This window comes from Phytophthora sojae (assembly GCF_000149755.1).
Source record: "Phytophthora sojae unplaced genomic scaffold PHYSOscaffold_1, whole genome shotgun sequence".
Classification (NCBI taxonomy): Eukaryota; Oomycota; class Peronosporomycetes; order Peronosporales; family Peronosporaceae; genus Phytophthora; species Phytophthora sojae.
The window spans coordinates 12,054,559-12,067,945 of NW_009258115.1; the positions used below are offsets into that span (position 1 = coordinate 12,054,559).

At 55.7% G+C, this 13,387-nt stretch overlaps 7 protein-coding genes across 7 annotated transcripts; 5 read left to right on the forward strand and 2 right to left on the reverse strand.

The window, feature by feature from the left end:
• Nucleotides 1-154: 154 nt before the first annotated feature.
• Nucleotides 155-1,783, forward strand: PHYSODRAFT_353744 (hypothetical protein; the record flags this gene model as incomplete). The annotated part of the gene is made up of 8 exons (XM_009519275.1): nucleotides 155-230; nucleotides 296-744; nucleotides 818-912; nucleotides 990-1,051; nucleotides 1,119-1,171; nucleotides 1,240-1,292; nucleotides 1,369-1,440; nucleotides 1,500-1,783. The coding sequence occupies 8 exons, from the start codon at nucleotides 158-160 to the stop codon at nucleotides 1,603-1,605; spliced, it is 963 nt and encodes a 320-aa protein (XP_009517570.1). The 3' UTR covers nucleotides 1,606-1,783.
• A 184-nt stretch (nucleotides 1,784-1,967) lies between these two features.
• On the reverse strand, nucleotides 1,968-3,806 carry PHYSODRAFT_469159 (hypothetical protein; the record flags this gene model as incomplete). The annotated part of the gene is made up of 7 exons (XM_009519276.1): nucleotides 1,968-2,082; nucleotides 2,189-2,500; nucleotides 2,645-2,736; nucleotides 2,823-2,927; nucleotides 3,036-3,389; nucleotides 3,464-3,559; nucleotides 3,735-3,806. 7 exons carry the CDS (start codon nucleotides 3,804-3,806, stop codon nucleotides 1,968-1,970), a joined length of 1,146 nt encoding a protein of 381 aa, XP_009517571.1.
• A 497-nt stretch (nucleotides 3,807-4,303) lies between these two features.
• Nucleotides 4,304-5,064, forward strand: PHYSODRAFT_263794 (necrosis inducing-like protein NPP1 type; the record flags this gene model as incomplete). Its single annotated transcript, XM_009519277.1, has 3 exons — nucleotides 4,304-4,559; nucleotides 4,592-4,783; nucleotides 4,865-5,064. 3 exons carry the CDS (start codon nucleotides 4,304-4,306, stop codon nucleotides 5,062-5,064), a joined length of 648 nt encoding a protein of 215 aa, XP_009517572.1.
• Nucleotides 5,065-5,814: 750 nt separating this feature from the next.
• PHYSODRAFT_295142 (hypothetical protein) lies at nucleotides 5,815-10,164 on the forward strand (the record flags this gene model as incomplete). The annotated part of the gene is made up of 1 exon (XM_009519278.1): nucleotides 5,815-10,164. One exon carries the CDS (start codon nucleotides 5,815-5,817, stop codon nucleotides 10,162-10,164), a length of 4,350 nt encoding a protein of 1,449 aa, XP_009517573.1.
• Nucleotides 10,165-10,256: 92 nt separating this feature from the next.
• On the forward strand, nucleotides 10,257-10,595 carry PHYSODRAFT_398376 (hypothetical protein; the record flags this gene model as incomplete). The annotated part of the gene is made up of 1 exon (XM_009519279.1): nucleotides 10,257-10,595. A coding segment is annotated over one exon (339 nt), but the record flags the coding sequence as incomplete, so codon positions are not given.
• Nucleotides 10,596-10,964: 369 nt separating this feature from the next.
• PHYSODRAFT_295143 (hypothetical protein) lies at nucleotides 10,965-11,548 on the forward strand (the record flags this gene model as incomplete). The annotated part of the gene is made up of 2 exons (XM_009519280.1): nucleotides 10,965-11,038; nucleotides 11,113-11,548. 2 exons carry the CDS (start codon nucleotides 10,965-10,967, stop codon nucleotides 11,546-11,548), a joined length of 510 nt encoding a protein of 169 aa, XP_009517575.1.
• Nucleotides 11,549-12,050: 502 nt separating this feature from the next.
• PHYSODRAFT_445984 (hypothetical protein) lies at nucleotides 12,051-13,204 on the reverse strand (the record flags this gene model as incomplete). Its single annotated transcript, XM_009519281.1, has 3 exons — nucleotides 12,051-12,648; nucleotides 12,719-12,936; nucleotides 13,058-13,204. Coding segments are annotated over 3 exons (963 nt in total), but the record flags the coding sequence as incomplete, so codon positions are not given.
• Nucleotides 13,205-13,387: the final 183 nt, after the last annotated feature.

Below are 13,387 nucleotides of genomic sequence, written 5' to 3' on the forward strand. Positions count from 1 at the left end.
AACCGCACACGGCTGCACTACGTTGGCGTTGAAGTGAGATGTGTCGTCCTCGCGCTGATTGGTCGGTTTATTCTCACGTTAGAACTGACGGGGATGCCGACGTGAATTTCCCCGTTTTAATGACTCTGTCACTGATTTTAGCTTGTCAGTTGAAGCCATGTCGTCGGCGCGCTCGCTGGTGTCGCGCTTGATCCCGCCGCTCGCGGCGCACTGGCACAAGGGCCAGCAAGGCGCGTAGCTTACCGTCTCTATATGGGTCTTGTTATGGCGGTGCTAAATGTGCTGTTTATTGCAGGGCGCGTGGGCGTGGTGGGCGGCTCGTTCGAGTACACGGGGGCTCCGTACTACGCCGGCGTGTCGAGTCTCAAGACGGGGGCGGACCTGTGCCACCTCTTCTGCGTGGAGGAGGCCGCCGTCCCCATCAAGAGTTACAGTTCCGAGCTCATTGTGCACCCGCTGCTGCGCTCGGACGCGTCGCTCGCGGGGTTCGATGAGTCGAAGCGCGCTGCTGTCCTGGCGGAAGCTGTCGAGAGGATCGTGCAGGTGCTGCCGAGACTGGACACGCTGGTGATTGGGCCTGGGCTGGGCCGAGACGCCAGTGTGCAGGAGATCACGCGGCAGATCATTGCAAAGGCCAAGGAGTCTAACCTGCCGCTGGTTCTGGACGGCGACGCGCTGTTCCTTGTGAGTCTGGAACCAGAGACCATCAAGGGCTACAAGAACGTCATCCTCACGCCGAATGCGGTACGTTCTGGTAAAGTGTGGAGTGGTGGCGTATTTCGATGTTGCTTACGGATTGGTTGGCTTGGCATTGTAGATGGAGTATGCGCGGTTGTGTGCCACCACGCAACTGCTGCCGAACGTTGACGTCGCGCAAGCTGCCAAGATCCCGCCGGCTCAGCTCAGTGAGGCGTAAGAAGCTGCAATTGCAGGAGGGATTTGTGGATGAAGCCCTCGCTAATGCTTACCCCTGTGTACCTTATGCGCAGTTTGGGTTTTCCAGTCGTCATTCAGAAGGGCAGTGTGGATACATTTTCCGACGGCAAGATCAGTAAGGCAAACACGAAAACTTGTTACTCCGTTGCGGCACATACTAACTTGCTTTTGCTTGAGTCTAGCCATAACAAACGATGAATTTGGATGCCCGCGCCGATGTGGAGGGCAAGGAGATGTAAGCACTAGACTTGTGACTCAGAAGATTGGATTTGGGTCGCTCACTCGCTGGGTTCATGTGTGAAGGTGCTGTCGGGGGCCATAGGAACGTTCGCGGCGTGGACGAAGCACCTTGATCTGTGAGCTGCTGTCGCTTGACTTGTATTGCTTCGCACATGATTCATCTCACCTGGGTCATGTTGTCTTGCGACTTAGCTCGAGCGTGGACTTCTCGGGCAACCCGCTGCTTCTTGCAGCCTACGGAGGCTCTCTCGTGACGCGAGCCAGGTCAGTTACTATGCCACCTCGCAATCGCTCGATGCAAGAGGCTAACTGTTGGCGTCCAGTTCATCCCTTGCTTTTGACGAGCACCAACGCTCGATGACGGCACCCGACGTCTTGCACAGCGTTGGCAAAGGCTTCGTCAAGGCGTTCCCTAACTCATCTATGTAGGCTCGCCATTGTCTGGACGGCACACGGGGTCGCACAGCATCCGGATCCCACGGCTGGTGCAGTGGCTTCAGTCTGGCATCCCCCTTCAGCAATGTCGAGGATTTTTGCAGCTTCATGTGGCATTAAACATTTTACAATAGCCATCGAGCTCCGAAGCTCGCGAACGTAGGCTGAAACTAAAGACGACCTCGTTCTACCATCGCTCCTCTCAAGCCACGATGGTAGGCATTCGTCAAGAGGCCGAAGAGCCTCCACCCGTGCATCTCCAGCCTCTGTCTCTGTGTCTTGCTCTCGCCGTTTTTGCAATCTCCCGCCTGAAATCCATCGTCAGGGGCACTCCACCTCCCTCCTCTCATACTAACCTAACATACGGCGTTAATGGTCTTGTAGAGATCGCCAGCGAGCTTTTTCGTCGACTCTTTCTGCGAGAGCGTCAAGATGTCGCGAAGCGTCTCAGGCAACCGAGGCAATTCCAAGCTGTGAAGGGAGGATGCAGGGGTCGTAACGTAAGTACCGTTGAATTTCGAATCCATCCCAATGGGACCAAAGTTGGTCTAAATGTCGAATCGCACGGCGTACGTACTCGTTGAGCGCTGAAACATCATCAGCGAAGTTCAGGATGGTGTAGATGGCAAAGCGCACGATATCCTCGTTGTCATCCTTGAGCATCGACTGCAATCCGGTGACGAATTGCTCCTTGAGCAGGTCAGCAAGGGCACGACGGTTCGAGTCGTACTGACAAAGCTCTTTCAGCCGTTTAGCCACCTCGTACCGCGTGAACGGTGGACACTCCGAGTTGATTTCAAGCAGCAGCATCGAAAGTTCTTGCGAGTCCACCAAGAAAGACCCTGGGAAGAGTTCACCTGGGCTCGACCAATCCGCCATGATGTCAAAGCTGCCAACCAGACGGGGTCCAACGACAGAGCACAAAGCAACACATTCACTTGCGTTAAGAACCGTTTCCCGTGAGTAGCTCGCTGTTTCCGGAGCATCCGTACAAATAAGCCAAGAAGTAGCAGCTATAGCAAGATGTTCCAACCTGAGTTCAGGAAGCCCGATCATGTCCTTGTCGATTACTCTGCACTCCTTGCGAATGGAGTCCGTCAATCCGAGGAATTTGAACTCGTCGCCCTGCAAGGACCAGCATGAACGTAGCATCAAAATCCTCTCACCAGATGCAGATAACGCCGGTGGGGACTAATAAATGCAATACGCACCGAACGCAAATTGAAGTCGACACGAATCGTCGACTTCATGGCCAAGCGGTGCAGCTCCACATGGAAGAACACTTCTTCCGCTGCGACCAGCGCGTAAGCGTCCATCTACGATATAAAACCCCGCACAAAATGTCAGCACTCCGAGAAGATCAGCCCACAACAACTCTTCCAAAGGTTGCGAGTCAGCTGCTTTAGTTGCCAACATCAACATACCGTCCAGTCGGCACTGCACGAGAACTCGACGTCTTGTGCGCTCATGGCCTTATGCAGCGTCCGAAATATCACCTCGGGCGGCTCGCACGACTCGAACATGGGGTTCACTTGGCGATAGCCCACTTCCCGGGCATCAGGCACCTCTCCAGTGGGCACGAAGATCTGCGAATTGGTCGCACTGTCCTTGTTCGGGTCATGAACGGACTCGGCACTGTCAAAGACGAAGTCCTTGGGCTTGTCCTGCATCGGCCCGAGGCCCAGCACCGTGGAGCCGTCCTCCAGGTCCTGCAGCGTGGCAGGACTGGTGGTAAACACCACTTTGCCCGGCGGTGGCGGCGCGAACACGTCCTCCGTCTGTAGACAGACAAAAGGGACCCATTAGACGGAGATTTAACCCAATTTTTGCCGGGAATTGGGTCGAGCCGAACCTGCGAGTCGAAGCGCGACGTCATGAACTGGGTCTCCACGTTGGCGCGGCGGTAGGTGACTTCTCGGTCCGGGATCTCCAGCGCGCTCATGCTCTGCTGATAGATGCAGAGCCATTCCACTTGAGGTTAGTATGCCGCAACGGTTATGCAGGTGTTATTTGACCTGGCAAAAGTGCGCCACTTGAGCGCGTCAGTTCGCGGCCGCCACGGGGATAAGCGGCGAGCGATCAAGTGGACGGGTTAGAGGACACGGTGGAGAAGGGAGACTCACCTCGTCCAGCACGAAGCCCTCGCGGTGCTGCACCTCATCGATCCAGTCGTCTTCCTGCTCACTCCTCGACATATTCGTTCCTGCTCCTTTTCGTCGGTTTTGTATCGCGGAACTCTGTAGAAGAAACATGTGTTCTCTTGTAAAGGGAGGAGGGACCAACACTCACGAAAATCGTATGGGGAATTTTTTCATGAAAAACCCATTTATTGGGATTTGATGCTCAAAAAAAACAGTTTGGGTCGCTGGAGCTGTTCGCCTTCACGAGCTCGGTTCTTCGACAATAAGCTTACTGTTAGTTGTCGCCATGAACGGTGAACTGGTGATCTGGAAAATAAAGTTGCGGCTAGCAACGCTCGGGTGGCCCTCACCAGTCTGGTGCCTATTTCACGCAGTGTTGCATTCAAAATCAACTCGGAAGCAAGGATAGGAGACCGCGATTCGTACGGAGGTTACTTAGTGTTTGAGTGTTCCCGGTGAACTAATCGACTTAGATACGCATCGCGATTCCACAGCCGAGAGCGACCATCGGATCCTCCGAGCCTTAGTTTCAATTTCGTGTAAATCGGACCATGAAGCTGCGCTCGTTACTTTTCGCCGCTTTTGCCGCCGGACAGCTCAGCTTTGTGGCAGGCGCTATCATCGATCACGACAAGGTGCAGCCGTTTGTACAGCCCGAACCGGTCACCGTATCCAAAAACGCTGCCGTGAAGTTCAAGCCAAACGTCCTGGTCCTATGGACATGCCATCTGAACCCTGCTGTCAATGCTGCGGGCGATACGAGCGGAGGTCTCAAAGGAACGGGGGAGCGCGATTCGGCCTGCAAGGGTCGGTTCTCGGCTCGCAAGTCTACGGTCGAGCTGGATGGTACCAGGACATGTGGGCCATCATGTACGCGTGGTATTTCCCCAAGGACGTTTATTATCGCGGAACCTTCTCCGACAAGGGGTTCCGACACATCTGGAAGAACGCCGTCGTGTGGCTTGATAACCCGGCGGTGGAGAAGCCGAAGATACTCGCCGTGTCGACTTCGATCGGGATCAAAGGAGGACGTTATGGCATTTTGAAGGACGCCCCGCAAGTTTGCGGCCGCAGCCGTTCCGGATGGATGCAGTCTTCTCCACCTTTCACAGGATATTTCAACGACAGCACCCCCATGCTCCTGTCCAAAGCTGATGATGGAGAAGACTTGAGCTCACTGAGCCAGAGTAATGTGGGGGATGGCGAGTTCCAGGACCTCATCATATGGGAACAGTTGACGGAAGAGGCTCGCGATGCCCTAAGTTCGACAGACTTTGGAGAGACCAAGGTTCGACGCCAACTTCAACGCTAACCTCGAGGCAGCTCGCCCGTTTCTTTAGTTGCGATCGGTCCAAGCGGGTACAACGTAAAGGGGAGTGGCAAAACATTGTCCAGGGTTCTAGTGAAAGTATTGGGGTGATAGTGATATGTACCAACAACAACGCCGCCCCTCCTGGTATCTGCAGCGCGGCAAACTATTGCCAAACGTTGGAGCTTAACGTTGAGTCTCACAACGGAATCGCGCTGTTAAACAAACAACTTCAACTTGCCTATCCGAGCCCTTCTACGCTGCAGATGGCTACAGTCGTTCGCCAGAGCGGCAAGGTCTCTCTAGCGGCTCGCAGCGAGTGGGGCCAAACGAAGCGATAGCCCTGGTGTGATGCCGCAAGCTTGCCTTGTATTGCGATTGTGCACCTTGGGTAAAGCTAAACTTTAGCCTAAACGGTTTCTGGTCGCTTCCACGGATTTCAAAATGGCAAGTGCAGTACTGAGGGTCACCAGCCTGGTGCGCTACGCACCAGCATCCTAGTGCCCCCACCGCGTGAATGCATTCAATCACGCAAGCACCGCCATGCTAACTCCCTTGCCGCCGACGGAGGCTCTGTCAGCTCGCGTCGACGCAGCGCGATTGGCATGTTGAAGCGGTCCAGCAGCAGCTCGTACATAGCCGGCGGCCCTTTTATCAGATGACCAGACCACCGGAGCTCGCATTCAAGCAGCGCGTCCGTTCGCGCCATTCTTCAAGTAGCAGCCAGCAAGACACACCACACACCCCTCCCAGATGCCGCCGCACTTCGCGTCCCCGTCCCCGTCCTCGCCCGTCGCCGGCGCTGACGGCGTGCGCCGCGACCTGCTGCTGTACGTCAACGGCCAGCGCCTGCAGCTCGCCGAGAAGGACGTGCGGCCCGAGCAGACGCTGCTGCAGTTCCTGCGCCAGGACCTAAGGCTCACGGGCACCAAGCTCGGCTGCGGCGAGGGCGGCTGCGGCGCCTGCACCGTCATGGTCTCCAAGTTCGACGTGGCCACGGGCCGCGTGCGCCACATGTCGGTGAACTCGTGTCTGGCCCCGCTGTGCGCCATGGACACCTGCGCCGTCACGACGGTGGAGGGCGTGGGCGCGACGGGGGAGGCCACGGGCCTGCACGAGGTGCAGAAGGCGCTGGCCGAGTCGCACGCGTCGCAGTGCGGCTACTGCACGCCGGGCTTCGTCATGGCGCTCTACTCCATGGTCAAGCAGCGTGAGACGGGCGCGGAGCTCACGATGGAGGACATTGAGCACGGCATGGACGGCAACTTGTGCCGCTGTACGGGGTACCGCCCGATCCTGGACGCTGCCAAGAGCTTCGGCGATGATGCGGGCAAGGCCCACTGCAAGGGCACGTGTCCGGGCTGCCCCAACGCCAAGAACGGCGCTGCACAAGTTGATATTGAAGATCTACACGGAGACGGCCCCAAGGAGGTCACGAGCTGCTCGTCGCGCAAGATCCGCGAGCTCGCCAAGCAGAGGAAGCTACGGGGGAAAGATGCAGACGACCCAGTCGTCAGTGACTCGAAGAAGGCCGAAGCTCTGGCCGTGTCGACGTTCCCCAAGGAGCTCGTGGAGCAGGCGATGACGCCTCAAGTGCTGCAGATCGACGGTAAACACGTGCAGTGGTTCGCGCCCGTGACGATGACGCACCTGCTTCAACTCAAGAGTCAACACCCGGACGCCAAGATCTCGGTGGGCAACACGGAAATGGGCATCGAGACCAAGTTCAAGGGCTTCAAGTACGTGCACTTGATCAACGTGAGTCGCATTCCGGAGCTGGTGGCTACGAGAGATGTTACACCCGATGATCACATCAACCAGACAGTGTTCGCTGGAGCTGAGCCGTTTGAAGGGGTCAAGTTTGGTGCCGCTGTCTCGCTTACCGACGTGAAGCAGCAGCTCTCGGAGCTCATCAAGACTCTGCCGTCGTATCAAACGCACGCGTTCGAGTCCATTGTCAAGATGCTCAAGTGGTTCGCCAGCACGCACATCCGCAACGTCGCGTGTATCGCCGGCAACCTCGTCACAGCGAGTCCGATCTCAGACATGAACCCCCTACTCGCTGCCATGAATGCGTACATCGAGCTGCAATCTACGAGGGGTGCGCGGTACGTGCGAGTGCGGGACTTCTTCCTATCGTACCGCAAGGTGGGGATGGAGCAGGACGAGGTCATCACTGGGGTGTATGTGCCCTACACGAAGAAATGGGAGTACATGCTCCCATTCAAGCAGGCGCGTCGGCGCGAGGATGACATCAGCATCGTGACCGCCGGAATTCGTGTGAAGCTCGAGTGTTCACGAGACACCGGAGCTTGGACAATCCAGGACGCGTCTGCCGTGTATGGAGGCATGGCGCCTATCACGAAGCCCGCGTCGGAAACAGAACACTTTCTTATTGGCAAGGCGTTCGACCCATCCACGTTTGATGAGGCTTGCGATGTTCTACACTCGAGCGACTTCAAACTCCCCGATGGTGTTCCCGGTGGTATGGCGAAGTACCGAGAGAGTCTTTGCTCGTCGTTCCTGTACAAGTTCTTCATCGCGTCATCGGAGCGACTTCAGCTGGACTTACAAGCAAACGTGGGGACCGCATCGTTGCTGCCGGAAGCCCCAGCTGTTGACGTCAAGGAACAGTCTGCAGGCAAGTCGTTCTTGCATCATGTGCGTCCTGCTTCGCATGGAATCCAAAGCTTTGGCATGGAGACTGGTGGTCTTCAAGACTCGAAGCACCGGCCAGTAGGCGATAACACCACCAAGCGCGGACCCGTGGGAGATCCGCTGATGCACAAGTCTGCGTACTTGCAAGTGAGCGGTGAGGCACTATACACAGACGACATCCCGAACACACCAGGAACTCTCCATGGCGCGTTGATTCTGTCTACTTGTGCGCACGGTTTAATCAAGAGCATCGACGCGACTGAAGCGCTGGCTATGGAAGGTGTTCACCGCTTCTTTGACGCCTCCGTCTTCGAGACGGAGAAGCTTGGCTCTAACAAGATCGGTCCTGTGCTGAAGGACGAAGAGTGCTTTGCTTCGAAGGAGGTGTTGTGTGTGGGTCAACCTGTTGGTATCATTGTAGCAGACACGCACGAGTTGGCTATGGCGGCTGTCGACAAGGTCAAGGTCGTGTACGAGGAATTGCCTTCGGTGACCACGATTGAAGAAGCCATTCGTGAGGAGTCATTCATCCTGCCAGTGCATACCATTGACAGTGGTAATGTCGAGAAAGGTCTGACTGAATCGGACATTGTGCTTGAGGGCGAGGTGCACATGGGCGGTCAAGAGCAGTTTTACTTCGAGACCAATGTGTCGCTCTGTACTCCACAAGAAGGTGGTATGAAGATTATCTCCTCCACTCAGGCTGCGACGAAGGCTCAGGTGTTAGCTGCAAGGGTGCTGGGGATTAACTCGAACCGGATCACAAGCACGACAAAGCGTATTGGTGGAGGATTTGGTGGCAAGGAGACTCGAACCGTGTTCGTTACATGCGCTGCTGCTGTCGCGGCCCACGTCATGAAGCGGCCCGTGAAGTGCTTGCTGGAGCGCCACGTCGACATGCTAACCACTGGCGGTCGTCATCCATTTTACGCCAAATACAAGGTCGGTATCAAGCGAGATGGCACCATTCTGGCACTAGACGTCGATCTCTACAACAACGCGGGCTACTCGATGGATCTGTCGCTGGCAGTGATGGATCGTGCGCTCTTCCACTGTGAAAACGCGTACAAAATCCCGAACCTTCGCTGCAACGGCACCGTGTGCCGCACCAACCTGGCAACCAACACTGCCTTCCGTGGCTTTGGAGGACCCCAAGGGCTTTTCGTGGCTGAAACGTACATCGACCACATCGCGCGCACGCTGAAGCTCAGCTCTGAAGAGGTTCGCTCACGCAATATGTACGTCGAAGGCCAAACTACGCACTTTGGCCAGCCACTGGAGGACTTCAACCTGAAGACGCTCTGGCAGCGCACAATTGATCGCAGTGGCTTCGAGGCTAAGAAGGCCGAGGCCGAGGCATTCAACAATAACAACCGGTGGAAGAAGCGAGGCGTCGCGATCCTGCCCACGAAGTTCGGAATCAGCTTCACGTCCAAGTTCATGAACCAAGGAGGTGCTTTGGTCCATGTGTACGCGGACGGAAGCGTGCTGGTATCGCATGGAGGTGTTGAAATGGGCCAAGGTCTTCACACGAAGGTGATTCAAGTGGCTGCACGTGCGTTTGGCATCCCGCATGACCAGATTCACATCGAGGAGACGTCAACGAACAAGGTGCCCAACTCGCAGCCGTCAGCCGCCTCGATGAGCACGGATCTGTATGGAATGGCGACGCTGGACGCGTGTGAGCAGATCCTGGCACGTCTGGCACCTATCCGTGATCGATTGGGCCCAGATGCTTCGTTTAGTGATGTCACGAATGCTGCCTACATGGAGCGCGTCAACATGTCGGCTCAAGGGTTCTACATTGTTCCAAACGAGCGATGTGGCTACGACTTCTCCAAGTCTGTAGCGGAAAATATCGAGATTGGGACGGCGTTCAATTACTTTACGACGGGCGTGGCGTGTACGGTCGTGGAGCTGGATGTCCTCACCGGCGACTTCCACATGCTGAGCGTGGACATCCTCATGGATCTCGGTGCGAGCATCAACCCTGCGATCGATATCGGCCAGATCGAAGGCGCGTTCATGCAGGGGTTCGGCCTATTCGCCCTAGAGGAGCTGGTGTGGGGCGACGACGGACACCCGTGGGTGAAGCGCGGCAACCTGTTTACTCGAGGACCGGGAGCCTACAAAATCCCGAGTGCGAACGACGTGCCGCTGGACTTCCACGTGTGGCTCGAGTCAAACCAGAAGAACAAGTTCGCCGTGCATTCGAGCAAGGCTGTTGGAGAGCCACCGCTGTTCTTGGGCTCGAGCGCATTCTTTGCTGTCAAGGAGGCGATTTACTCGGCAAGGGCGGACGCTGGTCTCCATGGCTACTTTGAGCTGCGCAGCCCCGTGACGCCGGAGCGAGCTCGAATGGCTTGTGCTGACGATATGCTGAAAAAGGTGTTCACTGCGCGTGGTGCCGACATGGTTAGCTACCAGCCTAGCGGAAGCTTTTAACCCGTAAAAGGGAATTCATGTATAGTGTCAGACATCAATCAGCCTAGATGTCCCCCATTGTTCTCTCACTTAAGAATCTGCAGCCTCCGACAATGATGAAGCTTTACTGCGTGATCGTGAATGGTGTTTTCCGTGGAAATTGTTTCTCGGTGGAAGTGTCTGAGACTGGCAACGTGCTGGATTTGGTGAAGGTGATCATTAACGCGAAGGCAGTACAGTTGGGTGGCGCGGAAGCGGACGACCTGAGACTCGTCCTGGCGAAGAATGGCGACGGATGGCTGGACTGGGCTGACGCGATACAAGTGCCACTCAATGACCGCCAGCACCCGCAAGGATTTGAGGTGATGAATTCCTTTTTGCCACTCAAGGACGACAAGTACTTTGGAGGTGACTTTCAGACGGGCAATTGCAAAGTCCACGTGCTGGTGGTGGTTCCTGAAACCTCGACGAGTGAGGCTACGACCGCGACAGTGGCAGCGGAAATCTCAGGCAAAAGGGAGAGGACCGAAGTGACGGTGGATTCCATTGATTCGTTGGAAGAATTGGTTCCAATTACCGAGATGGCGGCGCGCTTGAATCCTGAGACTGACCTAGCAGTGGGTAACTTGTTGAATATCCCAGAGTCACCCCTGGGTAGATTCAAAACCGGCCTGTATGTCCGAAAGGAGTATTGGGATCTCCATAAGACGATCAAGCAACGACTGGAAGCAAAGGAAAATGACATCTACAGAATTCTTGTGATTGGCAGTCCCGGTATCGGAAAGTCGGTATTTGGAGTGTTCGTGCTGCTTGTGTCGATGATGGAGAAGAAGAATGTTGCCTACCGCCCGCTTGGAGACCTGGCGCCCTATTACTTCAGTTGGAATGGAACAAAGTACGTGATATCTGAAGCACCCCTGCCTGATAAAAAATACGTGGGGTTGTTTGATAATGATGCGGAGCATTCAGGTCCATTATATTTGACCCCGCGTACGTGTTTGCAAGTCCACGCCGTAAGAATTACAACCATTTCATGAAAGAAGGGTGCTTGGAGGTGTACATGAATCCATGGTCTAGAACCGAGTGTCAGGGGCTCGCCGACGCACTTCATTTAAACGTTCAAGTCAAAAACGAGTGGCTGCGGAAGTACGCTCTCGTTGGGGGCAAACCAAGAATTTGGTTTTCACCATCCAAAACGTATGAGTGTTTGGTGCAGCAACTGAAAGCTGATATTCCTCGCGACATCGACGATTTGAAGCGCATGATCCACCTTTTTAGACAGGGGGATTTTGATGAACGAACGAGGCATAATTTGTTCAGCATTTGTCGCGATGACGACGATCCCAGTCGTTCCTATTGGGTATATTCGTCGTTGGCGGTGGAGGCGAGGATCTGTGCTCGGTAAGATCTTCGCTCAGCTGATCAACTTCGTTCGTTGCTGCAACCGCCACGCCGTGAGTATGCTGAATAATGTCCGACTTTGGTTGCCGAGGTAGACGTCATGGAGGCCGAGATCCAGCAACACCTAAAACTCGGGTGTTACTGTAGCGCACAAGGAAGGAAGGAATACATGTCTGGGCAGTTTACCGCGTAGTATTGATACCTCGCGGTGCATTTATAAATCATCTTCTGTTGTTCGATATGCAAATGGAGCGACCTTAAGCAAGTTTTCTACTGAAGAAGCAAGTATCATACGCAATGAAGTGCTCAAACAGCACTCTCCGTCGACTTATGTTGGCGTCAGGTACTCAGTGCATTTGCAGAGACCACGATCGTACTCAGCCCCAACAAGGAACTCGACGTCCGGGGTTGATGACGAGATGCGATAGATCTGTTGCACAATACGAACCATATCTGTAAGTGAGCAACCATCATCCGCTACATACAAACATCATACGCAAGTGACTTACCTTGTGTCTTCCCCATGTGATGGAGCCCATGATCGTCGCATTGATCCGGAAAATGAGTTCGTTCCTGCTAAAGTCCCTCCACAACGCAATCCCTTCCGAGTATCCTGGCTGGATGTTGATGCCCGCGATGACATCGCTGATCGAGCCCGCCTTCGCCTCCCATGGCTTGTCCAGCTCCCACTTGCCCACGAGCGTCGAGTTGTGGTAAATGTCGGCCCGCCCCGACTCCAGCACGAAGCCGAAGCGGTTCTCGTTGATGACGCTCACAAGCACCTGGTACTCAACCTTCGGCTCCAACCCCATGATGCTGTGCAGAATGGACTCCCACTCAAACTCGCGGTTGCACACGTTGTAGTCCGGCATGCGCGGGTAGAACATGAGAGCGAGCACTGTCATGGAAATGAGCGCCGTCAGCCACGTCACCCGCGCAGCGAACGCCTGCCAGTTGAACTGCCGCTCTTCGTGCTCGTAGCGAGTGCGTAGCCGTTCGAGCGACGCCTGGTCCACCTCGTTCTCGAACAGCCGGACTTCTCCCTCACGGATCTCCTCCAGCAGCAGAGGCTGCCTCTGCGCCTCGGTACGCTCCTCATCATCTCTGCACCATAGCAGAACAAATATCAGCATAAATTACACATAATTGATCAAGTTCAAAGCAGAAAACTCACCTCAGCGTCGTTTTCTTCTTCTTCTTCTTCTTCCGCTTGTCCTTATCCAGCACCGCTGCAAGCTCCGCACGCCTCGACGGCGGCTTCTTGGCCCGACAAAACACCGAGCAGATCGCCGAGATGCCGCAGAAGCAGCAGGTCAACGTCACCATAAGACACAGCACCGCGATCACTACGGACGGCGGCGGTCCATAGCCCACGTACTGCGGATCCTGCCGCTCGCAATCTGCAACAACCACCAGCACCAATTGTCAATCATATCCACTGTATCATTGGGCTTTGCACGTCATTGCTCGTCGCTCGCTGACCTTCGAGGTGGTGGCAGACCGAGACGCCCACGGCGCAGCCGTACGGAGACCCGATGGCGTGGCACTGGAAGTCGCTCTTGCAGAAGTGGCACGCGACGCTGGCGTTCAGACACGAGTCGCAGTCCTTGTGCGTGGCGCAGGCGTCCCACTGCACGCTGTCGGGGATGGCCGCGGCGTCGAAGGGCGCCACCGCTGCAGCCTCGTTCTCCAGCAGATCCAGCGCCGCCACGGGCGCGTGTGTGTCCTCCATGGCGGTGGGCTCACGTGGCTTCTGGCGCCGCTCGCTTTTCTTCCTATGGCTCGGGCTTCAACCTGTGTTGATCTCCCTCCCCGTCAAAACGGATCGCTTTTTGTCCACCAC